We start from the raw sequence: 25,814 nt of genomic DNA, 5'->3' as shown, positions 1-25,814 counted from the left end.
GCACTTTAAGTATTTGCTCTTCATTGAAAGCCCTAAAATCAAATAAAGAGCAAAATTTTAAATGCTTCAAATTTTAGTTCGTTTGAATCGGTACGAAGATTTTATTTTTTTAATTATTTTATCCTAAATTGTCATAATTAATTTTTGGCTCTAGGACTTTCAATGAGAGCCCTAAGATAGCTGTAGAACTAAATAAAATTGAAGATTTCATTTTCTGTACATTTTCGTACATTTTCCGTCCACTTTACTAACGGAATGAAACCCAAAATGTGAAATAGGGGAGGTTTCTGTCATTTTTGAAAACTGAGGGTACTTTCTGTCATTGTCAGATACCTCAGGGGGTCTGAGTGAAATTTGCCCTAAAAAAAAATTCTCCGCATGTATTACTAAATTATCGTTCAACCATTAACTACTACTGATCATTCCTTCTATTTCACAACTGATTTTTTATAATATTCATGGTTGAAAATATCCTTTCAACTGTCACGGTGGCAACTGTAAGATTAATGCCAAAGTCAAGAGCAAGTAAACTAAAAGATATGAAGTAGTAATTTAGTAATTTGACTTTTATTATATTGTGGATTGAGAGGAAAACAAAAAGAGGTAGAACAAAAATGAAAAAATAAAGGAAAGAGAGAACAAAAACTGAAAAATAGAGAGAGAAAAAAAAAAGGACCTCCTGGGATTTGATCTCAAGCCCTTGGAACTTTTTATAATTTGTAATGACCACTACACCATGCTAATGGTTTGTGCTAGTGTAGGAGACTTTTTTGTATTTATATCTAATTTTTTTTAAATTTTTTTTTAAAAAGGCGTGGGGGCACGTGACCCTACGTGCCTCAATGTGAATCCGTCCTTGCTTTAATGGACACTTCATGGTCCGGATGTCATGGATCCTATCATTTTTGATATGTTTAATCTTGAGCCCACATGAATTTGTGGTAGGAGAGGAGGTTGTGTTCATGGTACCAAGACCACCTAATATTTTTTCTTGAAAAATGGAGAAGTATTTTTCCACTGATTTGGACCATGGTGGTGTCTTTGTACATTTGCTGGATGAATTCAACCGGATAAATTGAACCAAGATACCGTAGGAGTATTAAACAATGAGATAAACTACTAATCGTATTATTTCATGTTTTAATCAAATCTGCTTTGTAAGAAAACTAATGAATTAGTCCTGCCCGATGACACTTATATATCCCACTGTAATAGGAATCGACTTCTCTTCAATCCATTAAAAGAGTCTACCCAACAGTCCGAATAACTATGATCCATTTCAAATGATCTATACTACTAGTACTATTTTTTCAAATTAGCTATCAAAGTACTCATATTAGGAGGAGGAGTTTATGGAAAAAAGAGCTCAGCAGTCATTTACCGCTACTGGATAGACATAAACGGCCAAAAAGACACATATTGTTATTGGTCATTTAAATTTTTTTGCTCTAATTCAAACTCCAACGGGCCTGTGGCTGCGAAGAACTACTCGTGTATGTACATAAAGTTTTCCTTACTAGAATCCTCCGCTTCTGTTTGCTGAAAACTACTTGAAAATATGTCTCATAATTAAGAAACTGTGAAGAATAACCCGACGAAAATCGTTTCAAACTGTATTTCCATGGTCATCGGAATTTCTTTTTCTGTTCTACACATTCATAATGTGAATACACAATTGAGCACACACACTAGCAGGTCATCAAACGAAAATTCAGTACACAACCTTGCTTATATAGGCAAATATGCTCTTATTTATGGTTCGAACAGGGCACAAACCAAAGGAAATTACAATTGCCAAATCTATGCTTATGCATTTCTGTCGCAGTGCATTCATTCAGCTGCTGTGAACTTATAGGAGGCATAGGAAAGCGTGCCACTCTGCCAGCTATGGTGGATCAGTTCAGCTTTTGCTTTTTCACCCGCAGCGCCAATGGCTACATGCAATGGATAGAAGTGGTCTGGCCAAGGGTGTGCCGCTTTTGCATGTGGTGCTCTCTCTTCGTAGTGATTGATATCTTCATACCTACAAAAAGAAATAACAAAAGAAACATCATGTACACGAGGACAGAATTGGTAAGTTCCCTTTTCGTAGCAAGAACAAAATTTAGATTAAATAAAGTTTATCAATCATTTTCATTTCAAGAATCAAACTTGCCAAAACTATGCTCGGTGACTGAGCCCATTTTCCTCATCTTTCTGACTCAGGAAGCCAACTTATGGACCGACAACAGGTGGTCATTCTTGGCAAAACGTGTGCTTCTCTAACACTATCTTCCTAAAGAAACATGGTTTTAATCTAGGTAAAATGGATGCAGTATCCATATGATTTAATAGATTTTAATAGAAACATGGTTAAGATGAGCTTGGAAGTACGTTGCATGTTATGCCATTGAGGCAACAAAAGAAAGAAAGAACCAACTTCATCAACCAAAATCCAAAAAGAAAGAAAGAACCAACTTTATTTTATTTTTTGATCCGAAAGAAAGAACCAACTTGATCACCCAAAATCCAGAATTCTTTAGTCCAGAAGGCTAACTGCTAAAATCCACAAACAAGTTGGAATACTAACGTATAGAGCATTTAACTGAAACGCAACATAGCTGTCATTTAAAAATAATGTTTTTTTTGAACAGTAACAATATAGTTTGCTGATGGCACAAAAAGGGAAACTGTACGTAATTGTATCTGCTTCATTCAGTTAATCACCATCGACGCATCATACCATGGGTTTTGTGGCACACATACCCAAACTGCTCAAAAGACGGACTTGTTTGAGCAGACAAGGAAACACTATCAATGGTGTACTATATAAAGTAAGAAAGGAACTGCAGGGCTTTTCCAATATTCTGCGCCCTACCTCTAATGTGCTTGATCAAATTTGTTTTGGTGTTGGTATTAAAAGCTGTCAATTTACTTCTGTGGATAGGTCCCCCTTAGCGCCTTACTCCCAAATCGGCCAGTTTCGTGTATTAACCACTAGGATTTCATATTCTCATTCTAAGATTTTGTGTTTTCCTGTAAATAGGAAGAAGGTATGCCTTTGTTGGTTCTTGTTGATATGTCCTTCACACGGACATGACATCTCATTTATTTACGCCGCCCCCCCCCCCCCCCCCCCCCCCAAAAAAAAAAAAAAAAAAAAAAACTCCGCACATAATGTAATATTACCTTCCATCGAGAAGGGCGTCTTTGAGCCAAGTATCGAACTCTAAAGCCCAAGAAGCAACAGAGCCGTCTGACAGGCGTGGGGCCCTCAAGTTGTGAGTGGCAGAACCAGAACCAATAATGAGGACACCTTCCTCCTTGAGAGGGGCCAATGCCTTCCCCATATTATGATGATAAGTTCCATCCCTATTAGTCTGGACGGATAGCTGGCACACCGGGATATCAGCCTCTGGGAACATGAGCATGAGTGGCACCCAAGCTCCATGGTCTAGCCCACGCTTCTTATCCACACTCACCCGTTGGAACCCAGATGCCGTTAGTAATTCTTTCACCCTTGTCGCTAGTTGTGGGGCTCCCGGTGTCGGATACTTTATCTTTTGGTATCAGAAGAAATAATGGAACATGAGGTTCAAATCCCATAGCAAACTTCAAGCAACGGTTCCTTCTTTACAACAGTAAAATTTAAAGGTAAAGACTTGAACTTTTGAACTTTTTTCAAACTTAAGACGGTTCGCTCTTTACCAAGGTAAAATAAAAAAGTATGACTTGAAGATATGAACTATTTTCAGACAATTGTAAAACTTATCAATTACAGCTCCAGTCCAGCACTTAGGTTCAAATAACATTCTACACACTTGTTAGTTGTTGTTGAGCCGGTAAATGGACCGGATCTGATTTGGATCCGATCCGAACCCGATAACATCAATCCGATAATCCAAATTTGGTAATCCAAATACGGATCGGATCGGATTACATCCGTTATCAATCCGATCTGAAATTTTATTTTTCAATTTTTTAAAAAAAATTGTAAATTTTTTATTTTGAAAAAAAAAATGTTTAAGAAGTTGTATTTTTATTTTTATTTTTAATTTTTTTTTGCTAAATTTTTTTATTTAAGTATAAAAGTTTTCGGATTGGATTCAGATTTTCGGATCGGATCCGAATTTTTCGAATTTGAATTATCACTGTTGGATTCGAGTCTTATCGGATCCGGCCCATTAACAGGCCTAGTTGTTGTCATATTTTTTGGAATCCATTCGCGGATATGTTTCGAAAAAGATCCTTGATTTTACAGAAGAGGAATTAACATGCGCATTCATTTACAGCCAAAATTTATGCAAAACACGTACGAATTAGCAACGAAGGATGTACGAAAATTTTTGTATCACAGAGAAGAAACAAATTACTGGAATTCTTAAAAAGTAGTACGGAGTATAAGAGATTCTGATCATTAAAGTAGACCCGGAAACAACTAAAAAAAGACCAAACCCGAGAAAAGGAAGAACTGTAGTACCTTATACATCTCTTGGGGGAAGCCGTAGAAATCATAGATGGTGTCGCAGGTGCCGGAGACGGCGTTGACGGTGGGGTAATCGGTCTCCCAGTGGCCGGAGATGACGAGGATTGAGGTGGGCGGTGGTCTCTGCGCGCCGCCGTAGACGGTGTCCCTGAAGGATTTCAAGAAACCCCTGGCCGGCAAGGAATCGTCGATGGAAAGCGTGGGTGCCCCGTGTGATATGTAGTACGTCTCCTCCACCTTCGCCTGCACCATCTCTCTCTCTCTACTCCTACAAACGTAGGATGCAGCAACGAGCAAGTAAACAACTAAGAGGAACCGTAAAACATAGTACTCCACTAGTCTAATTAACTTCGAATTTCTCATGTCAACAACCACCTACCGGCGGGAGGTTTGGTAGGTGATGCCACGTGGTTTCCACCGGTTGAAATGGAATTGTATTTTTCCAGTGATTTGATTCTGGAGCATTGGTGTGTCTATGTACATTTCTAGGATGAATTCAGTCGGATAATTTGAACCAGGAGAATTTTAGTATAAAATTTTGCCGTTAGTCCCCAAGGTATTAGCAAAGTGACACTTTTGTCCAATAATTAATTTAAAATCACACACAAATACACAAATTCCTCCGTTTGTAAGCATATGTAATTGTAGATAAGATAAAGTGAAGTATGATGATATTGATGAATGATGAGAGTACTGTATATATTCTACATAGTTAAATTTATTGTGTAGGAGTACTAGTTTGGCATGTCATCTCTATCTCGCTCCGGGTCAGCACCTCTGAAATAAACGGACGGAGGACTTCATTTCGCGACATAGTCGATTCTGACTAAAGCTTGTGCTGTGACTGCTTTAGACTTCTATTTTTTTTTATAAATTTCATGAAGCCTTCCTACTTTTTTACCTCTTATAATAGTCCAACAAAAATGCCTCATTTTTTATTTTTGCTTCAAGCCCCTGAAAAATCAGGGTCAGTTTAGCGACCCCGCAATCACTTCCTGAATGATCAAAATAAGGTAAAGCTTAAAGATGAGTTTTGTACTCCATTAATTTCTCAGTCCCTCTAGTCAGGTGGGCGCTGGCCGGTTTTTCGACCATATCCCCTAAAAACCGTATGTGCAGGTCTCCCTGCGTGCGACTCGTGCCATTCGAGGTGGCCCAGCCCAACATTCATTTGAAAATTTTGTAGTGAAATTGAGACTGCTCGACCTCGAAAGGTAATTCGTGTGTCAGCAGCCATGTCTGTCGTACCGCTAGCTCTATCTATTCAATTAATTTGCTTTAAAAATCCTACCATTTTTGTCAAATGACCCAGCCTGACGGTCTCCCCTCCCTGGCTGGCTGGCTCGCTCTGCCACCGTGGGGGCTCCCTTTCCTCCTTATGTTATGCTCCCCCGGCGCAGGCCATGAGGACTTTGTCGAACAATTCTAAAAACCATAGGATATTCTAATGTTCCAAACTATCTATCTATCTTAAATATTGATGTACTAGTTGTATACGTCGAAAGAAGCTTAATCGGTCATTTATGGCGGCTATTGATTGATTCACATACGTTTGAAAGAAAACATAAATGATCACATATCATTATTCAAACACTTAAAATTATTTGCATACATTATTTATACATTCGCAATGATCTGAATTTCTTATTAACTTATTATCAAATATTAAGGTTACGCGCATGACTCTGTGATCTCAAAATCCAACGAGCCAGTGGAAAATTACTCGAAAATATGTATTGTAAGAAACTCATAAAAGTAGAAACAAGAAACAAAGTACATAGTGCTGAGTTTAACCTTGCCCACTCTTTCTTATCAACAACAGAGGGTGCTAAAGAGATGAGAAAAAAGTAATCATAACCAGCAATTTGAAGATGCCTCTTATTACTCCCATATCACTGTCTGATTAAAACATACTCTTTTTGACAGGGTCCCATCTCCTTCCTCCTTCATTAACCCTTCAGTGTGTTCACTGAAGGACAAGCTCAAGAAAGCACTGAAATCTAACCTCACCCTTTTTTATGAACAACACAGGAGCTAAAGTGAAGAAGAAGAACAAGGAATAACCAGCATCAACTAGATGCCTCTTTTTACTCACACCCCACCAGATGATCATAACCTACTCTTTTTGACAGGTCCCATGACTCCCATCTCTTTGGCCTTTGCCCTCAGCAGATGCTTCTGCACCTTCCCAGTAGCCGTCTTAGGCAACGGACCAAAAACAATTGATTTCGGAACCCAATAGGCCGGCATCTTAGATCGACAGAACTGTGTTATATCTTCGGCCAAACGCTGTTCGGTTGACTTGTCTATACCCGGCTTCAATGTCACAAAAGCACAAGGTGACTCTCCCCACCTCTCATCCGGCCTTGCCACCACAGATGCCTCCAAAATTTTCGGGTGTGCGTATAGTACATTTTCTATCTCCACGCTACTTATGTTTTCGCCTCCGGATATGATAATGTCCTTTGACCTATCTTTAACTTCTATATACCCATCTGGATGCTTCACGCCTAGATCCCCAGAGTGAAACCACCCGTTTGCAAAAGCCTCCGCATTTGCTTTGGGATTCTTCAAGTATCCCTTCATCACAGCATTCCCACGCAGCACAATCTCTCCGACGGTAGTTCCATCAGCAGGCACAGGTGTCATGTCTTTTGTGTTGACAATATCGAGACCCTCCAATGCAATGTATCGAACACCTTGACGGGCATGGAGTCGGGCTTGAGTTTCTTGGGGAAGTGAGTCCCATTCGGGCTTCCATGCGCATACAGTGGAGGGACCATAGGTTTCTGAGAGGCCGTAAGTGTGGGTGACACGAAACCCAAGTCGGGACATTGTGGATAGGAGAGAAGGGGGTGGGGCCGCACCAGCCGTCATGACATGCACTAAGCGAGGAAGGGGGAGGGTGGTTTCATCCGGAGAAGCGTTCACTATTGTGTTGAGCACAACGGGTGCAGCGCAGAAATGGGTCACCCCTTGGTTGGCTATGGCTGAATAAACTGCCTTAGCTGTGACCTGTAAATGTCAATGACTCCAGTGAGCAACAATTCAGATAGTAGAACAACAAGTTTCACTGAATGAATTGATAGCCTCAGAAAAATGCCTTAACTTGAACTAAATTGACCAAGAAACTTCAACCTTGTTTAAGCTCTATGTCTGGTGACTAAGAGGGTAAGGAGGATCCAATGGCACATAGCCAATAGTGTAGGATAAACAAACTCCTGCTCCTAATAATGGAAAATATTCTTCTTCAAGTAAAAGTGAACTTAAGAAACACATACATATCCTACTTGCCAGATCAATAATGTAAGAGTAGTCCAGACTCCAAACCAAGGTCAACCGTCAACCAAGTACCAAACAAGGATGCACTGGTCAATCATCTTTGATATCTTTGATATTACTTTCTAATGGTTAAGACCTCAAATACAGTTATTCAAGAGCAACACAAATAAACTCCACTGTTATATCTGATTGCATCTAATAAATGGATCATTTGGATTGTTTCCCTCATCTCTTTTATGGATGGGCTCAAATGGATATATCAACAGCTGCAGTAGAGAAATGATGTAATTTTTTAAGAGGATCATCAAGTGAAAAAACCCAGAGAGTTACCTGTCGAAGGCATATGCTAGTCCCACAAAGAGCTGCAAGTGTCCAGGGGAAACACCAACCATTGCAATGGAACATGGGTAGAGTCCAAAGGTAAACAGCTCCTTCATTCATTCCCCATGCTAGAGCATAACTCAAAGACATGAGATATGCTCCTCGGTGGTGCAAAACGACCCCCTTAGGACTGGCCGTTGTACCAGAAGTGTACCCCAACGCTATGCTTTGCCATTCATCCTCTGGTGGCTTCCAAGCAAACATGGGATCTCCGGTTTCCAAAAACTTCTCATAATCAAGTGCTCCTCTTCCTAAAGCATATTTGAGTGACTTTGGATCACAGCTTTCATCAGCAATGACAATCAAAAGTGGAGACCGAAAATTGCTTTTCGTATTGTTTGCCCAAATTTTCAAAGCTTCCTCTGCCAAGGGGAAAAACTCCTGGTCAACCATTACAACGGCAGCTGATGAATGCTCTAAAAGAAAAGCAACGGTTTGTGCGTTTAGCCGAATGTTGACAGGGTTTATAACAGCCCCAGCCATTGGAACACCAAAATGAGCTTCATAGATTGCAGGGACATTCGGTGCTATTACTGCCACCTGCCAGCATAAATATAGAAGTAAGCTGTGAAAGATTAAAGAACTGGTTTTTGGATCACTAAGTTCACAGTTTCCGAGTAAAAGTATATCATGTTTTGGAAAGAATGGCTGTTCCAAAACAGAACTTAGTAACCAGTTTTCAGGTACTTTAGCACTACAAGTACATAAATGAACACACAGACTTCCTACAATTCAAGCCATCTTGCCAATTAAGAAGGCATCTTAATCAATGTGATAAGCACAAATGGTAGTTAAGGCTATAATAAACCCTTCTCAGCATTGACAAGCACAATGGTAGTTAAGGCTGTTACAAAACCCGTTCACCAATTTTGTTAAAGCTGTCACTTTTTAAGAAATTTTTAGTCTTTAGTGTACTTTGTTCTACTATTTGATCCAACTCTTTTAGATTTTCACTCCCCTCTATTCACCTAGAGGTAATAGTTCGATTGTATGTAAAGGCATATCCGGCAATTTGACAACAAAATCAACAAAAATACATGGGTGCCAGTCATGCCGGAGGTGCTGAAATTGCTTCAGCGGGAGCTGCAGGCTGTACTGGACCACTGGTAACGTCCTTTGTTCTTCTATTCTTTTCAGGGTGCGAAATCCAACCTTACAAAAGTGGGAAAATTAAAAATTGATGAAAAGCTAAAAACAGTTCAGAACAGATTAAGCAAATCTTAAAAACCCTGGCTTTTAAAAGACACCAACCATCGCTTAAAAGTAAAATTTTCATCACTCTTTCATGGGGAAAACAGCACAAACATCTGCTGATGGTTATGCTGGAAAGCTTCAATAACATGGCTCATGCTAGGCGTCGTTTTGCCTAATCGCAAGTTTGTTTTTTTGCTTAAGAAGCCAACTTTAGATTATTGGGCCTCTCTTAAAAAGCCAGAACAGAGTCCAAACAAGATACTGTATAAACGGTAAGTTAAAAAACCAGTTTTCTTTTAGCTCTAATCATTTACACCCCCAACCTGGGAAAGCCAAAAAAGGCATCCCATCTTCTTTAGACATGCCAAACAAAGCCTGAGTTTTTTTATTTTTGGATAAAAACAAAGCCTAAGTTGATCTTATTTATTTTTCGTTATGGAGTTTCAGCTACCAAATTGTACGTGAACAACATGAAGCATGCCGAGGAAGTTTGTAATAAATCAAATAAATTCTTCACACCATGACAATATATTTGACTCAAACGAGCTGAAATTTCAGGAAATTCAACATCTTTTCTCCAACTCCCACGTGTTCTCGTTTCTTACACAGTAGCCAAATGAAGGGCAAAAGGAGAAGAACGGTGATGAAACCATACCGTGGTACCGAAGCCGACGGAGCGGTTGGAAAGAGCGGAGGCCAATCGACGGCAGCGCTGGTAGGTCTGGAGCCACGTGTAGTGCACCGATCCATGGATTACAGAATTGCGGTTGGGATGCACCAGAGCTGCCCTGTCAAGAAACCACAAGGGTGTCAATGCTGTGTGGTTGGCTGCGTTCTTCGGCAGATCGTCTATGTCTCTATCCCCCGCCATTTCTGCTCACCTCTCTCTCTCTCTCTCTAGATGACCTTTGGCGGTACACAGTGCACCATATTTATATATATATATATGTAGTTGTTCAACAAATGAACTCTCCCGAGTCCCGACCTTGTTAGGCAAAAAGATAGTAGGAGGAGTTATCAAAACCAAATTCAGCTACAAGTTATCCAAACCAATTTCTCTTCTTTTCTTTTTTTTCCCTTCTTATGGTAAGATATACATGGATGAACTTGCGTGCATCTCGACTAATTTTGTGTTATTGAAGTTACAATCGGGCAAATTATCCTGTAGTTCCGAAGGTAGGATGTTTAACTTTTAGAGAAATCGAACATGCGATCTCGTAAAAAACAAAAACTTATTTGCTTTGTCATGTCCACTGAGATTATAAAGCTAGCCAACCAAGTTCTCTACTGCCAAATTTAGGTACTAGTGTTATAGTATTTGCGATGAAGTAAAATTCTGAATTCATGTCACTAAAATTATAGTATACTCCAAATTAAGGTACTAGTTGGTAATTTTGGCACTAAATTTGTTGTTTTGTGGTAGATGTTCCGCAGCAAATGCAAAATACCAATAGTATGGGTGCACAATCCCTTGTCATGTTCTTGGTAATGTTTATTGGCGATTTTCTAATACCGATAGTGCGGGCGCACAATTCCATTTGGGTTTGGGAGGTAACTTTTTAGATTGAGTCTAGATACTCTGTTCGATGGTTGAAATCTTCTGGGATAAGGATTTGTTCATGCCAAAGATTGCTTTCAACTCAAAGAGGTATAACCAGGCATTGCATATGGTATTTGTTATTGGGTTTTTCTATGCATCTTAGATGTAAGTTGTTTTAAATCCTTGTTGATATTTGCATGAGTTAGCCTTTTCTATTTTTGCCTTTGAGCTTGCTAGAAAAGAATACTTTCTGAGCCATTAGTATAGAGTAGAGTGTCTGGTTGTTGAAAGCATGAAATTTTTTTAACGCGTGAAAACATGTGTTAGGAGTACGAGGCAGAATGTAGCGCTTGCGGGGGCGCCTTCACAGCGCTCCATCGCTTTGCAAGCTCTTCTCTTTAGCCGTCTGTAGCACTTTGCAAGCCCTTGGCTCCTTTGTAGCACCATGCTAGTCCTTCTAGCGCTCCGGTGGCGCTCTTCAAATGTTATTGAGTTTTGATTTATTTTTATTCCCAGACTTAGCATGGCGCCTGTACGCGCTAGTGAAGCGCTTGAGCGCTGCGCCGGATCTGCTTTCTCATTGGTTAACACTAGGGCTTCGTCCTTGCACATATATGTTTCATCATTTTCACCCTGCTTGGATAAGACTCTTGTTATGCAAAAAGCTAGTGATGGAGCACAATTGATCAAGTTTGATTTTCAAAATCGGGCCGTAACAAAAGTAATTTGTTGTGAATTTTCTAGTTCCAACGTCAATGACTAGACTTTGGCCAAAGCGGAAAGGAAATTAGTTAATGTGCACGTGAACTGAGCATACACCTCTAAACTATCAAACAAAAAAAAATGCTAGTAGTTGGAGTCATCAAAACCAAATTCAGCTAGAAGTTATCAAAACCAAATTCTCTTTAGCCAAATTTTGGTACAATTATTAGATTGATGGCATTTTCTGGATTAAAAAACAAAAAGATAGATGGCAATTTTGGCACGAAATTTGATGGTGTTTTAATGGTAGGTGTTCCGCAGCCAGCAAATGCAGTAGTGCGGGGCCCCATCCCTTATCATGTCTTCAACTTTCTCATATAATGCACATGATATCTCTGATTAGCATTGATTTGGTAGGTCATTAAAAAAGTCGTGTCAATAGAGCAATTTTGCTTGAACTTGATAGGAGTATTTTAATAGTCTAGCCTGCCAAATTTGGGCAAGGGTCCTCGTTAGTTAGGCTTCCAATCAGTTCAGTTCAGTTTGAATCTATTGTGGGTCTTTATCGGGTCCGTAACAATGATTGAAATCGTTCATGTTTTAGAGTTCGTCGATAATGTTGGCCATGCCAAAAATCAAGTTGATCGGATATCGTTTTATATGATTTAAAAATCCATTTATCTTCGGATAAATGTGTTGAATGGGTTGTAATCCAATATTGCACATTTTCCCCCCAAACTTAATACATTTCGAAACCATATCAAACGATATTCGATCAACTTGATTTTTGGTGTGGCCAATATTCTCAACGAACTTTGAAAAATGAACGGTTCCGATAATTGTTACGGGCTCGAGAAGGGCACACAATGAATCCAAACTAACTGGAGTCTAACTGATTAGGACCCTTCCCCGCCAAATTATACTATGGCATGTCAATTTCTAACCTTGACAATCAAGTACCACGCATCGTGGCAACTCGCCCGTTAATTATTTACTTGCGTTTAGATTTGGTGAGATTGTGGGTTTAAGGCCCCGTTCCAGAACACTTTTTTAAAAAATAAGTACTTATTTTACATTTTTAAATTTAAAAATAATGTAAATAGAAAATAATTTTTTAATTTTTCTTGCATCATATAAAAGATCTCGATGAAATCTATCAAACAAGATCCATATTGGTAGAAAAATTATTTGTATAAATAAATTATTTTTGAGCTTGAAATTACATTCTTAAAAAATAAGTACTTATATTGAGTTCCTGAACGAGGCCTAACTCCAATGAAATGAAAGTTTACGGCCTTAATAAGGATTGAAAAGAAATGTGAATATGACGGTCAATGACGTGTTTTGATAACTAATACTTGCCAATGATATTTTCAGTATTAACAAATGTTCTTAGTTTGTCCTTGACGAGTATTAATTATCAAAACACGTTCTAGACTGTCATTTTCCCAAAAGAATTTTGGCTAGCATAAATGTTTTTAATGTGTGACAAAACTAAGTGGGCGTGCTAAGAGCATCCATAATGTAATAATAAAAATCAAAAGATTGTTAAAGTTAGCAATGTGTGCTTAAAAAAGTGCTCATATTGTAATAATCAAAGTTAGCAACTTCCTAACCAATAATCAAATTTGGGCATTTAAATAATCAAAAGTAACAATGTGGGATTTCAAATTGCTAACTTTAGCAACCCTCTAAATGAATAATCAAAAACTGACGTGTTAAGTTTTGATTATTCACTTTTGATTATTACATTGCGGATGCTCTAAGCGCTGGGAATCTGCAATGGTTAAGTGTAAAATTGTGATAGTTACATAGCATTTTATTACATACTTGTTTGATGCGTGAAAAATAAAATAAAAATTTAGATTTAATACACGTTCCATTTTTTAGAAGACATTAGGTTATAGGGGGCTGCTTTCTCAAATAAGTATTTAAAAAATAAGGACCTATTTTTAAGTTTAAAAATAATGAGTTTACAATTTTTTTTAACTAAATCATTTCAACAGTCTAAATTTTTCCGTCTTTTTATTTCTGTATTTTTATTCGTCTTTTCTGTGTTTTAGTTAGGTTCGCATTATATTTTTTAAATTAATCATTCATCTCAACAAGAAAAATCTAAAAGTAAAATATTATGACATAAATTTAAAAAGTTCATTGGAGACGAAAATACCAAACAACCGGTACTTTTCGTTTAGTACGAAAAATACCGAACAGAGTTGCTGGACAAAAATTAGGAAACCATCACATGCAATTATTTTTCCGTGTGCACCCCTATCTTCCTGCTCACCTCCGCATGCAACCATTTCCCATTTTGATCCAAAATTCCAAATCAGAACTAGGGACGACTTTAAAAAGGAATGGACAACCTTTCCAATCCTCCTCCTTCCTCCTCCTCTTTTTACTTGCGATGTAAATAAATTCAGACGGAGACCTCGACGATTGGTACGTTCTTCTCCGCCCCACCAACGCAGTCTCTGTGTGTGTCTGTATGTATGTGTACATATGTATGAAAAAAACGTATTTTTGTTTCCGATAGAGCTCGCCATCTCTTGATCAATTGCGCTGTTTTAATCAAATTGGTTTTCGTTGATTGATTCGTGCTAGGTCGGTGATTTCGATGTTTTGACTGATCGGTCAAGTTTTTTGAGGATTTTTTTGCCAAATGGAAAATACCATACAAGGACGTCTCGCTGGCTGGGAAACTCATGGATTCCGTACAATGGCAGGCGCGTAAAATACTGAATCACAAATTTTTTTCTTTTATTGTTTTGTTTTTCTTTGCTTGTAGTTTATGATTTGGACAAGTACGTACTTTTGTCCTGTTTGATAGTAATACTCATAGTTATAGGATTGGACAAGTAAGTGGGCGTGGGCGTGTAAGCTGCCCGGACACCTGAGTTATATAAAAAAAATACTTTGTCCATGTTTGCTTGAAGTTGCAGGTTTGGGATCAGGGGATGTTGAGACACTTGGATCGTCCAATTTTGCTTTACGTGATATTTGAAGCAAAAGAAGCTCATATATACTAGACAGAAACACTTGTAGCCTTCACATGATGGCGAGAGAGAAATCTCACAGTTTTCCTTAATACCACATTACTGCATGAGTTAAACATATCGTTTAGAAATGATATGAATATAAAAAGCACATAAGTGTTTAGGCTGTGCCTTTGTACCAGTACTCAAGTTAGACATATATGAATATCCTGATATGCCACTAATATGCCAGTTTAGGTAATACATGTAAGTTAATGACTAATGAGCGCAAAAATTCAATTGGGTTCCTAAGCCTGCCCTCTTTGATGCCTTCCGGTAGTGATTTGGGGGCATAGTTCACAGCATAACGTCCCTTGTTCATCGATTTTTGGAGATATAGGGGGGCTGCTATTTCAGTAGTAAAACTTTGTGAGAGCAGCCCCGCCCACACCCCCAGCGATTGGGGATTACATGGGTACTTTTATTGTTGTTGTTGCTATGCAGGTTTAAGAACATCCGACAATTGAAGGTGCACATAAACTGATGCTCGTGTTCGCATCCATGTAATAAAGACTTAACTCACTTAAGTGAGGGGCAAGATTAAAGCATTGTGGTGTTAGGAATGCTAAAAGGGGCCTTTTATTTCCGACCTTTAGGTGATGTAGTTGACATTGGGATGACCATGAAAAGTTGGGCCTTAATAGCCTATGATGTGATTGAGAATTCTACCATAGATAAGGTAGAATGGCAATATTGAGCTGATAGATATGTAGACTCCCCGGTTCTCTTTCCTGATAGGCATGCTGTCAGCATCACGTAAGCCAATCTTTTAACATTTTAGGAGGGATATTTGGGATTACCCTGAAAGTTTGGTTGATGTACCAATGAAAGCTGTGATAACTTTTAATTTAGGCAAAATTTTTAGTAAATTAGAAACCAGACAGGCACCATTGATATTCTACAGCTGTCCCAAATACTAGGTTCAGGCTTCCCATCTCTTTCTTCCTGGTAGTTGTCGGTTGACAGTTGTATTCTAGATTAGCGTCCTTAATGGTTATTTCATGTTGTTACTAGCTTTTGTGATGCAGGACAGAGTTGGAATAGGGCTAAGTATGATCGAACACGAGGAAAAGGGGCTGTTTTTTTGGGGCTGTGAACAGTGGACGTGAATAGTAATTTGTAAGAAGAACGAGATGAGGGTTAGAGAAGGATAGGTCTAGGCATCACACCTAGAAAACCCAAGGCATCACACCTAGGGGCTCTTTAGCATCACACCAAAGAAAAGATTGCATCACACAATCTAATAGCTTGAAAGCTACTCAATTTTTTCATTCATTCAATCATCATTTGCCATAAGGCTTACAATCTTATTTATAACCATTTCAACTTGACTCTAGAACTTCCTAACATAAATAACCTTCAACTAACTTTAGACTTCCAAAGACACATTGAACATAGACTCTTTGACTACATTAATGACATGGAAAAACTTATAACTCTTAGATCAACTAATTGACTCTTTGACTACACTTAACATTAATGACATGGAAAAACCAAATGACTCTTTGATCAACTAATTAACTCTAAAGACTTTGACTAGAAAATTAAATAGACATTTTGACTTGACTAAAACCCAAAAGACACTCCTAAGAATCCAGCCCATGTCTAGGCAATATCCCAAGTAGATCTATGGCCAATCCTAACCCTTAAAAACCGGATAATGGTTAAATTACTGAAATACCCTTGGCCACCTTTTCTGGACCGCATCATTTTGACACAGTAAATCAGCGATATATATTTTTTTTTGCTTTTGTTATACAACTTGTACTTCATGCTTATAGCTCATTATGATCCTGGTTTAATGGACAGATTTGGATGTTGTCAACATCATGGACGAAGCCAAGGCAAGATGGTTAAGGCCAAATGAAATCCATGCAATATTGTGTAACTATAAGTATTTCAGTATCAGTGTCAAGCCGGTGAACTTGCCAAAAAGTAAGTAGTTTTCATTGTAGCGGGAAAGGAGTATAATAGTGATTAACACAATTGGACCTGGCTCTCCAATGGTCTATGTTATCTTTTGAACAGAGACTTATCATCCATCTAAGCGGATTGCGATTCTACTTTGTCTTGGTTTTTTTTAAATTCTATAGGCGGTACAATCATACTGTTTGACCGTAAAAAGCTCAGAAACTTTCGGAGAGATGGTCATAATTGGAAGAAGAAGAAGGATGGGAAGACTGTCAAAGAAGCTCATGAACACTTAAAAGTAAGATCTTCAAACTGGTAAATGTCATGTATTTGGCATAATAAGCTTTTTTTTTATGTGAATTTCTTGTAGTCTAACATATGTTTTCTTTTGCTATTTCCCCATTCATAATAGCAGACTGCATACTAAGCCATGATGAGAGTGACTCCATTTTAAAAGTTTGATCAAGCTTGAGATGGGTTCTTTTTTTTTCTTTTTTTTTTGTTGTTGGAATAGTGGAGCAAAATTATGCCATACTTGTGGCCTGGAAATCCAAGGTGACAAATGATGTAGTTAATTCGAGGATTCACTGAATTCAATAAAAGGTGGACCCGAAAGATATGCATATAAAGGTAAAAAATGTGCAAAATCACATTCAATTTTGAAGTGATAGATCTTTTGCAATTTTCAGCAGGGTTTGAATACCACTAGCTGCTAGGCTTAAAGCCAAGTCCTAAATGCTAATACAGAGAAGCTATGAAGCACCGACACCTCTAGAGGTCGAAGAATCGCAGTGTCAGGACACGGGGACACGGCGGGACACCTCGGAGATACGTACGGGTCCCATATTTTAGTATTAAATTTTGAGGGGGACACGGCGGGGACATCGATGGGGACACGGCAGGGGCCAAACTGCAATTTTTTTTAAAATTTGGGGGGCCAAACTGTAATTTTTGAAAAAATTGGGGGTTAAACTGTAATTTTTTTAAAAATTTGGGGCCAAATTATAATTTTTTTTAAATTTCTGGGTGTTAAATTATAATTAATTAATTATTTATATATATAAATAAATATACACATGGCGTGTCCCCCGCCGTGTCCGTGTCCGTGTCCCCATTTTTTTAGAATTCCCGTGTCCCGGTGTCCGTGTCGGTGTCCTTGTCGGTGCATCATAGCAGAGAAGTAAAAGCCAAATGCAAAATATTTGATACCCTGCAGAATTTTTGATGTCCCTGGTAGTTCTTTAATATATTTTTTACTTGAAAATTAAAATACTTCTTTAAGCTAGCTACACATTGCTATGGTTTTGAGATAAGTTTTCTACTCGAGCTTAAAGTTGGGAGGACAAAGTCTTGAAGTAGCTACACATTGCTCGTGATTTTATCTTTATTTATCTAGAGTTGGAAATATAGGTCTCTTTCCTGTTCCCCCACACTTGAAGAAGGGAAAAAGTTATGGCCGTAGCTTCCTCTTTCCGATACCATGAGAAAGCTGCATAGTTAGTGTTTATCTTGCAATAAACGCGTATATCTATTTCTGGTAAATTATATTTGCACGGGTAAAATTCAAACTAATGCATTTTTACTTTAAGTACAGGTTGGTAATGAGGAAAGGATCCATGTGTACTATGCTCATGGTGAAGATAACCCGACCTTTGTCCGCAGATGCTACTGGCTTCTTGATAAGTATGCAATGGTTAAAGCTTACGTGGTTCCATGAATCACCCTTTCCTACCTGTTATTTCTACTCATTGCTTGGCATGTCACCAAAGGTTGCTTATGCTAAGTTCTCTCCTTTTTTGGTCGGAATTTTGTTGCAGGACGCTGGAACATATTGTCCTTGTTCATTACCGTGAAACTCAAGAGGTTGGTATCTTTTACTAAACTCCCATTCTTTCACAAACACTTGCACGCACACAAGTCTAGTGTGCTGATTTATGGGTTTCTATTCTTGGGGTTTTGGAATTTGTGGGTTGGGAAGTTAGTTACATAAGTTAAACGAGGGCTCTCGTAATTAATGAGTGAATTGATTTTTAATTGAGACATTTGCTGTTATGAAACTCTTTGTTTGAATTATTAATTTTTGTATAAAAACACAAAATTATTTTTCTTAGCTTTGTTTGTTCTGAAGACGTTACTAAAATTATTGTATTAGTTAGTTGATATGGTTTTCACCATTGGAGACTAGTTTCCTGGCATGTGACACCTTTAAGACCTCCATTCAATTCTTTAAGACACACCTTAAAGTGTATGACACCCAAAAGGCTAGTAACTTGCCTTGAAGGGGCCACAATCTTTATTGAGAATGGGATTCCCATAACACACTTGAGCTGGAAATCTGATTTCCTTTTATTTCTTACCAATTCTATGTTAACTCGGGAGGAAGCACAATGTAGAGTCTTTTCTTTTCTAGTTGAGGTTCTGTAGTTCTTTTGATTATCTATTCTCGGAGCGTGCAGAGAATGTGCCTCTTTCGGTGCTTTAGTAAGATTCCATCTACTTCCAATTAGTTAACTGGTACAATTTTGGCATGCCATATGCCTTGGCTTCTAACTTAGGCTATATGCTTCTTTTACATGCTGTATGACAATGAAGAAGTCCGTTAACCTTGTTTTATTAAGTAAATTCCAAGTTCTTCACTTGATTCCCTTAAGTCTTAGCTGATCCCCAAAAGAAATGAAGAAGTCTTTTGTTTTGGCATCCACTTTAGGAGGTAACAACTGGTACTAACTATAAACTGGGCTATGGTTGATTATGACTCAGTTGCAGGGTTCTCCCGGCACTCCTGTGAATTCAAATTCTAGTTCAGCCCTCTCTGACCCTTCTGCTTCTTGGCTCTTATCAGAGGAAACTGATTCTGGGGCTGATGCAGCGAATTATATTACTGAGAAAGCACAATTAGGTAACAATAAAGGAACTTCTATTCAGTAAACTTGTATTTATCGCAAGTGAAATGAGTCAAACGACTTATGTCTTTGAGTCTAGTGTAACGAAATTCTGGAGTACAAGTGACTTTCAAACTAAATCCGAACTTTAAAGAGAAATTCTGTATTTCTATTTTCTCAAATTACTAGTATGTGTGGATCATACACCGTATCATTATGTCTAATATTCTTCACCTTCAGAAAATTGTTGTATTAGATTTTCATTCTCCCCTCTTGGCGACTTAACAGAGCCTGGTGATAATATGACCATTATAAATCATGAAATGAGACTTCACGAGATCAATACACTGGATTGGGAAGAGCTTTTGGTGCCTGATGATCTCAACAAGTTGAGTGCACCTGAGGGAGGTAGTTAACTTGATGCTTCTAGTGGTACAGCTAGGAGCTCCTAAGGGAGCGATTGACCTTGTACCTTTTTAGGGATTGATATTTGTCTATTTTTCTTATCTCTGAAATTCGTGACAGGAAAAACTCCACGCTTTGAGCGGCTGAATCAGTATAAAACAAATGAATTCACTAGTAATGTAAGCAGAAACTCTCTCTCTCTCTCTCTCTCTCTCTCTCTCTCTCTCTCTCTCTCTCTCTGTGTTTATCCTTATGCAACTATAAATTCTTCGAACTACAAATAGTTTGCAGAAAGGAATAGTTGACCTGAAGTATCCAGATCTTCTCTGCATAATCGCTGAGTGACTGTCTTAAAACCTTTTGTCACTAGAAAAGTTGGAAAAAGGGAAAGAGAAAGATGGGGTTTCTCTCGCTATTGGGTTTGCGGAGGCCTCTGGAACTCCGCTTAACATCATGCTTTCTAGCAGTTGGCAAATCCCCCCTTGGATTTTTGCCTCAGCTTAGCTGACTTTTCACTTTTTCGGAAAGTATGCCTTCTTGATTCATGTAATTCCTTAATGAATTTAGTGTTCATTCAGAAAGAAAACTCTAATAGTAATAATAAATTCTTCTTCGAAGTAGTTTCTTGTTATTGCAGTCTAGGCTGTCTAGCTATGACAACCATCCCACCTACTACGAATTCATGGTCGTGTTATTCTATTTTAGAAGTTTATAGGTCGAGAAGTAAAATGGATTTTAACTTGGCCCTGACTTTACATATTCTAAATAAGCTGGTAACATCCCGAAACTTAAACCATTTGTATCACGAACTTTTTTATTTTTTCCCAAGTATAACTGAAGAAATGCTTCATCTTGCAGGGTAGCATTCCATCAGCCAACAAATTACCTGAGGAGAGTTCTTTGGGGAGTCTTGGTGAGTCAGATGCCCGAAGTTACTCCATTGGGTTGAATACATTGGATAGTCCTTTCTTCCAGAACATGAGTGGCGACACAAATGTAAATTTGCCGAGAGAGGTTTCAGGACTGGTGACAGTAGGCACTGGTGACACTTTAGACATACTGGGCAAGGATGGCTTGCAAACTCAAGAGAGCTTTGGAAGGTGGATGAACTACATCCTGACAGATTCTCCTGGATCTGTTGATGATCCAATTCTGGAATCCTCGATTCCGACAAGTCATGAATTGTCTACCTTACAAATAATGGATCATCCTCAGTCATTTGTTCCTGGACAACTTTTCAGTATTACAGATGTCTCTCCTGCATGGGCTTTTTCAACTGAAGAAACGAAGGTTATCTTCTTTATGATTACTGTAGCATGACTACACATCTGGTTGTGCCTGCACAATTTTCACATGTACTAGGACAAGCCTTTTGTTTTGACATATGCATTATACACAGTTCATTTTCTGGGTTTTTTCACCTTAACAGGTACCAAAAGTCAGAATCCAGATAATGACCATCTGACTACTAATTTCCCGTGGCATAGAAAATGGTGCATCTGTAATTATGGAGGGGGAATATTATGAAGGGGATGGTTTGGAGTGGTATGGGGACTGGATTGGTGAGAAAGAAAGGAGGTTTGGTCTTAAGCATCTAGCAAAAGGGAGGAGGAGAGGGGAAGGATCCAGTGCAGTGATTTAAGGGTAATCAACAAATAGAAGGGGAAACTTGCAGTGGCGAGCCAGGATTTGGGTGGGGAGGTGGCACTGTTTGATTACACACATACTGTTAAATATTGTCCGTATGAATATGAAGAGAAATATTAAGTTAAAATCAGTCTTTATCATGGACTTTGCATTTAGTAAAGAATTCAATAAAGGCTTGTTTCAACTCTTTCGTTATCTTTAAATGAGCGTGATTGAGATGTTATTTCTTTAATCCGTATCTATCAGTTCGTAAATTGCTATTTTCCATCATTTATGTAACAAATGAAGATGTTAGGATACCGATAAGTGTGAAAACATTTTTTATTAGGGTTGGCCAGTGCCACCGTGCCCCTCTACACAGCTCCATCCCTGGAAACATGTTAGTTGGGGAACTGAGGAGGGAAAGAGACTGAGGCTGCAGGGGAATCCTTCCTCGATGGCCATTCTGTATCCAAGCTTGGCTCATGGAATGGCCTTACAAATTTGGGAGGATACTTGACACTCAAGTGCTAGGTTATGGTGTATGTGACTGCCGCCTGATATCTCTAGTTGCACATGAACCCATCAAGTATGCTTAATTAGACGAGTTAATGATACAAGTATATAACTTATCAATACTGCGATATGGTGCTAAAATGTTATGTGTTAATAAATAAACATCATTATTATGCCAAAAGAAGTTATCTGGGAGCTATGAAGTTGGTGGCCTTGGACTTCATAATTAGGTGAAGCTGACATTTGGTTACTTAACTTGCTTACCAACGCCTGAGTCCACGTGAAAGGAAAAATGAGGCTTAAAATGGATGCAACTTCTGTTTCGAGGAGTTGCTGGAGCAAGTGAGAAGTGGGAGGTAGATAAAGCTTTAACTATGATGCTACTATGAAAAAGAATGGTCTGGTGGGAGGTTGAGAAGAGCTTTGTCGATTGTAATCGCTATTGTTGTTGAGATATATCATGTTTTTAATGTTTTCTATTTTTGTTTTACCCTTTGTGGATGCTTGAGCTCTTGTGGAGCTTGTTTGTTGGGCTCCTTGGTGGCTTTATCTATTGTCATCTCTTGCTTTTGTACATGAGTGGTGCCCCTTGACGCCTTCACTTGTCGGACATGAGTGTTAGGGAGTATTTACGAGAAGTCACTGACCTTTAGTAATTATTATTGCAGATACTCATCACTGGATTCTTTAATGACGGGCATCAACATCTGTCCAGATCCGATTTATATTGTGTCTGTGGAGATGAATGTTATCCTGCAGAAATTATCCAGCCTGGAGTATTTCGCTGTTTGGTTTCACCACATACCCCCGGATTAGTGAATCTTTATTTTAGTTTGGATGCTTGCAATCCCATCAGCCAAGTTATGACCTTTGAGTATCGCACTCCTTTGCTGCGCGACTCTATGGTATGTTCAGAGAATACTGGGGTGAATTGGGAGGATTTTAGAGTTCAGATGAGACTTGCTCACTTGCTCTTTTCTACCACTAAGAGCCTTAGCATTTTTTCAAGTAAAGTACTGCCACATGCCCTCAAAGAGGCCAAAATATTTACCCACAAAACCTCCCACATTGTGGATGGTTGGGCATATACGATGGAGTCAGTTGAAAATAACCAAATCTCTTTTCAACAAGCCAAGGACAGCTTGTTCGAACTCACTTTGAAGAACAAACTATATGAATGGCTGTTGGAAAGAGTAGTTGAAGGGGGTAAAACTTCTGATCATGATGATCAAGGTCAAGGAGTAATCCATTTGTGTGCTATCTTAGATTATACGTGGGCTGTCTGCCCATTTGCCTGGTCTGGCTTATCATTGGATTATCGGGACAAATTTGGATGGACTGCTCTTCATTGGGCTGCATATTGTGGAAGGTATGGATAATTCTTGTCTTTCACATCAGATGCCAGAAAATCTAATACTACGAAATAGGTTGCTAAATATCTTCTTGGGAACTCCTGAGTAGTTTTTGTTTTTCCTTCTGTCAATCATGTTTCATTTTTTTAGTTGCTAATGTCATAGATAGTAGTATTATATGGCTCTTGACATAGCAGAATGGCAAAAAGGATTCTTGTACCCATCCCCAATTGATTTGGACACTAGTTTGTTTTTTGTTTTTGATAATATTCTAACGATCCATTTCATGCCAATGTTGCCAAGGTAATGTCTGGGGGAAAAAATGTGAGGAGGCAATACCTGCATGGATCAAATAAGTCCTTTCTTGTTGGAGTGGATAAATTCTTTTGATATCTTCATTTCTTAACATGAGCGATTTGTTTTTCTGCGGATAAAAGAAAACTATAGACAATCTCCACTTTCAGGGAGAAAATGGTTGCTGCTCTTCTTTCTGCTGGAGCAAAGCCAAACTTGGTCACAGACCCGAATTCAGAAAATCGCGGTGGATGCACTGCAGCTGATCTCGCATCTAGAAAAGGTCACGATGGTTTAGCAGCTTATCTTGCAGAAAAGGCTTTAGTGGATCACTTTAAGGATATGACAATAGCTGGAAATGTCAGTGGCTCATTGCAAAACAATCCACCTAATTCGGTGAAAGGTGGGAACGAAACCCAAGAGGAGTTGTGTCTGAAGGACACTCTGGCTGCTTATCGGACGGCTGCCGACGCTGCAGCTCGTATACAGGCTGCATTCAGGGAGCACTCATTCAAGCTAAGGACAAAAGCAGTCCAGTTTTCCAATCCCGAGGACGAAGCTCGTAACATAGTTGCTGCAATGAAGATCCAGCATGCCTTCCGGAACTATGAGACAAGGAAACAGATGTCAGCTGCTGTTCGAATTCAACATAGGTTCCGTACTTGGAAGATGCGAAAAGACTTTCTCAATTTGCGACGTCATGCTATCAGAATTCAAGTAAGCCCTCTCTATAGTACTAACTGTACTATTATTGGTGTAATAGATATGATTAGAGTGGAGGAGGAGAAAGGGGAGAAGAAAGTAGAAAGACACGCGGGCCACAACATTAATAGCATCCAGGCCACACTTTAAATATTCATATCATCAATTCATAATTGACTAATACAATGATCAGAGCCTTTTATTGGGCTGAACACTGACAAAATAGGAAACTGGAAGCCCCAAAAAAATAGAAAATCTGATAATAATTAGACTCCTCAGCATACCCAAATTGAAAGAACACAAAACATAAGTACTACAAGTTCTAATTTTAAATTAGTTATCACGAGTAAGTAGTTGTGCATAGACCTTGAGTCTGCAGCATTCAACATCCTGCGTGCCATTATGTGTCAGCTGACTCTATCCTCCATTTGGCCTGCTCAGAGTTACTTAAGTCATCCTAAATGACATGGCTCTTAAGAGCGTGTAGTTTCGGACCTGATCGAGGAGTAGAAAGGGCATGGTGTTAAGATGATTTCTTTCCTTAGTTCTCATGCACGTTATCAAGGGCATAAAGAACAAAAACATTAACTTCTCTATTTTGCAGAATTCATTTTGATGATTACTTGCAACCTGCACGCCCATTCTTTCCGCCAATTACTCATATACTCAACTTTATTTGATGCAGGCTGTTTATCGAGGCTTCCAAGTCCGGAAACATTATCGGAAGATATGTTGGTCTGTTGGAGTGCTTGAAAAAGCATTATTACGTTGGCGTATGAAGAGAAGAGGCTTCCGGGGGCTTCAGGTTTGCCCTGTGGAAGCTGTGGAAGATCAGAAGCACGAAAGTGATGTGGAGGAGGACTTCTTCAAAGCCAGCAGGCAACAAGCTGAAGAGCGTGTTGAGAGGTCTGTTGTACGGGTCCAAGCCATGTTTCGTTCAAAGAAAGCGCAACAAGAATATCGGAGTATGAAGTTGGCGTATGATCAAGCAAGGGTAGGTTTTTTTCTTTGGGGGCTAATTTAAAACATTTGAATATAATGATTGCTTGACCAAATTAACCTTTTGTTTTGTGCAGCTGCAGTATGAAGGACTTGTGTCTCCCGATATAGATATGGGCTAAGTGAGTACTAGGATTTCTTAGTTTACTAGGCAATTTACTGTGGCACCCAAGGAAAAGAAAAAGGTTTCAAAGGGCAAGTTTGTGGTGTTCTACATGTACATCTTGTAAATTTCTAGACTAGACTAATAGAGTTTCTTTTGTCTTTCCAAGAAAATTTAGTTTCAGTTCCCTTGGTTCTGTTGCCTTCTTGTTATGATTCTTGAAAGGTTTCAGTGTTTTATCTTCCAGATGTTTACGGTACATTCTCCTTGGTAGTGTTTGAGATCGCTGAAATACTAGCAATCTCTCCATTAACACCCACCTAGAGCGCTTTTTTCTTTTTCTTTTTGTACACAACTCACCTGACACTCTGATGCTGAAGTGATTTTAGCATATTTTAGCAACTTATTTTGGGATCCTCTTACAT

At 38.8% G+C, this 25,814-nt stretch overlaps 3 protein-coding genes across 5 annotated transcripts; 1 reads left to right on the top strand and 2 right to left on the bottom strand.

Moving 5' to 3' along the window:
- Positions 1-1,587: 1,587 nt before the first annotated feature.
- LOC131317632 (extradiol ring-cleavage dioxygenase-like) lies at positions 1,588-5,141 on the bottom strand. Its single transcript, XM_058347166.1, has 3 exons — positions 4,460-5,141; positions 3,169-3,539; positions 1,588-2,023 (listed from the first exon to the last, which is right to left on the bottom strand). The coding sequence occupies exons 1-3, from the start codon at positions 4,826-4,828 to the stop codon at positions 1,831-1,833; spliced, it is 933 nt and encodes a 310-aa protein (XP_058203149.1). The 5' UTR covers positions 4,829-5,141; the 3' UTR covers positions 1,588-1,830.
- A 1,043-nt stretch (positions 5,142-6,184) lies between these two features.
- Positions 6,185-10,381, bottom strand: LOC131315800 (acetate--CoA ligase CCL3-like). The gene is made up of 3 exons (XM_058344996.1): positions 9,978-10,381; positions 8,078-8,668; positions 6,185-7,480 (listed from the first exon to the last, which is right to left on the bottom strand). Exons 1-3 carry the CDS (start codon positions 10,191-10,193, stop codon positions 6,575-6,577), a joined length of 1,713 nt encoding a protein of 570 aa, XP_058200979.1. The 5' UTR covers positions 10,194-10,381; the 3' UTR covers positions 6,185-6,574.
- Positions 10,382-13,881: 3,500 nt separating this feature from the next.
- Positions 13,882-25,662, top strand: LOC131315930 (calmodulin-binding transcription activator 5). 3 transcript variants are annotated; one of them, XM_058345175.1, is made up of 14 exons: positions 13,882-14,006; positions 14,169-14,290; positions 16,409-16,534; positions 16,693-16,808; positions 18,105-18,193; positions 18,328-18,373; positions 19,271-19,409; positions 19,681-19,800; positions 19,918-19,976; positions 20,656-21,087; positions 22,608-23,308; positions 23,756-24,302; positions 24,973-25,281; positions 25,364-25,662. In XM_058345175.1, exons 2-14 carry the CDS (start codon positions 14,227-14,229, stop codon positions 25,406-25,408), a joined length of 2,793 nt encoding a protein of 930 aa, XP_058201158.1. In that variant the 5' UTR covers positions 13,882-14,006; positions 14,169-14,226; the 3' UTR covers positions 25,409-25,662. The 3 variants fall into 3 exon arrangements, with proteins under 3 accessions (XP_058201158.1, XP_058201161.1, XP_058201160.1); XM_058345178.1 differs by having other exon boundaries at positions 13,944-14,006; positions 19,277-19,409; XM_058345177.1 differs by lacking the exon at positions 13,882-14,006 and adding an exon at positions 14,016-14,034.
- The last annotated feature ends 152 nt before the right edge of the window (positions 25,663-25,814 follow it).

This window comes from Rhododendron vialii, chromosome 2a (genome assembly GCF_030253575.1).
Source record: "Rhododendron vialii isolate Sample 1 chromosome 2a, ASM3025357v1".
Classification (NCBI taxonomy): Eukaryota; Viridiplantae; Streptophyta; class Magnoliopsida; order Ericales; family Ericaceae; genus Rhododendron; species Rhododendron vialii.
This window is presented reverse-complemented; position numbering and strand designations above follow the sequence as displayed.

Bases quoted from the DNA above. Each gene is read 5' to 3' on its own strand.
- LOC131317632 (XM_058347166.1), bottom strand. From the start codon at position 4,828: ATGAGAAATTCGAAGTTAATTAGACTAGTGGAGTACTATGTTTTACGG. The intron at 3,540-4,459 runs GTACTACAGTTC...TGATACCAAAAG, and splicing joins TCCCCCAAGAGATGTATAAG to ATAAAGTATCCGACACCGGG. The intron at 2,024-3,168 runs GTAATATTACAT...TTCTTTTTGTAG, and splicing joins GACGCCCTTCTCGATGGAAG to GTATGAAGATATCAATCACT.
- LOC131315800 (XM_058344996.1), bottom strand. From the start codon at position 10,193: ATGGCGGGGGATAGAGACATAGACGATCTGCCGAAGAACGCAGCCAAC. The intron at 8,669-9,977 runs GTATGGTTTCAT...TTATGCTGGCAG, and splicing joins CCGTCGGCTTCGGTACCACG to GTGGCAGTAATAGCACCGAA. The intron at 7,481-8,077 runs GTAACTCTCTGG...TGACATTTACAG, and splicing joins CTAGCATATGCCTTCGACAG to GTCACAGCTAAGGCAGTTTA.
- LOC131315930 (XM_058345175.1), top strand. From the start codon at position 14,227: ATGGAAAATACCATACAAGGACGTCTCGCTGGCTGGGAAACTCATGGA. The intron at 19,410-19,680 runs GTAACAATAAAG...GCGACTTAACAG, and splicing joins TACTGAGAAAGCACAATTAG to AGCCTGGTGATAATATGACC. The intron at 19,977-20,655 runs GTAAGCAGAAAC...TTCATCTTGCAG, and splicing joins CAAATGAATTCACTAGTAAT to GGTAGCATTCCATCAGCCAA.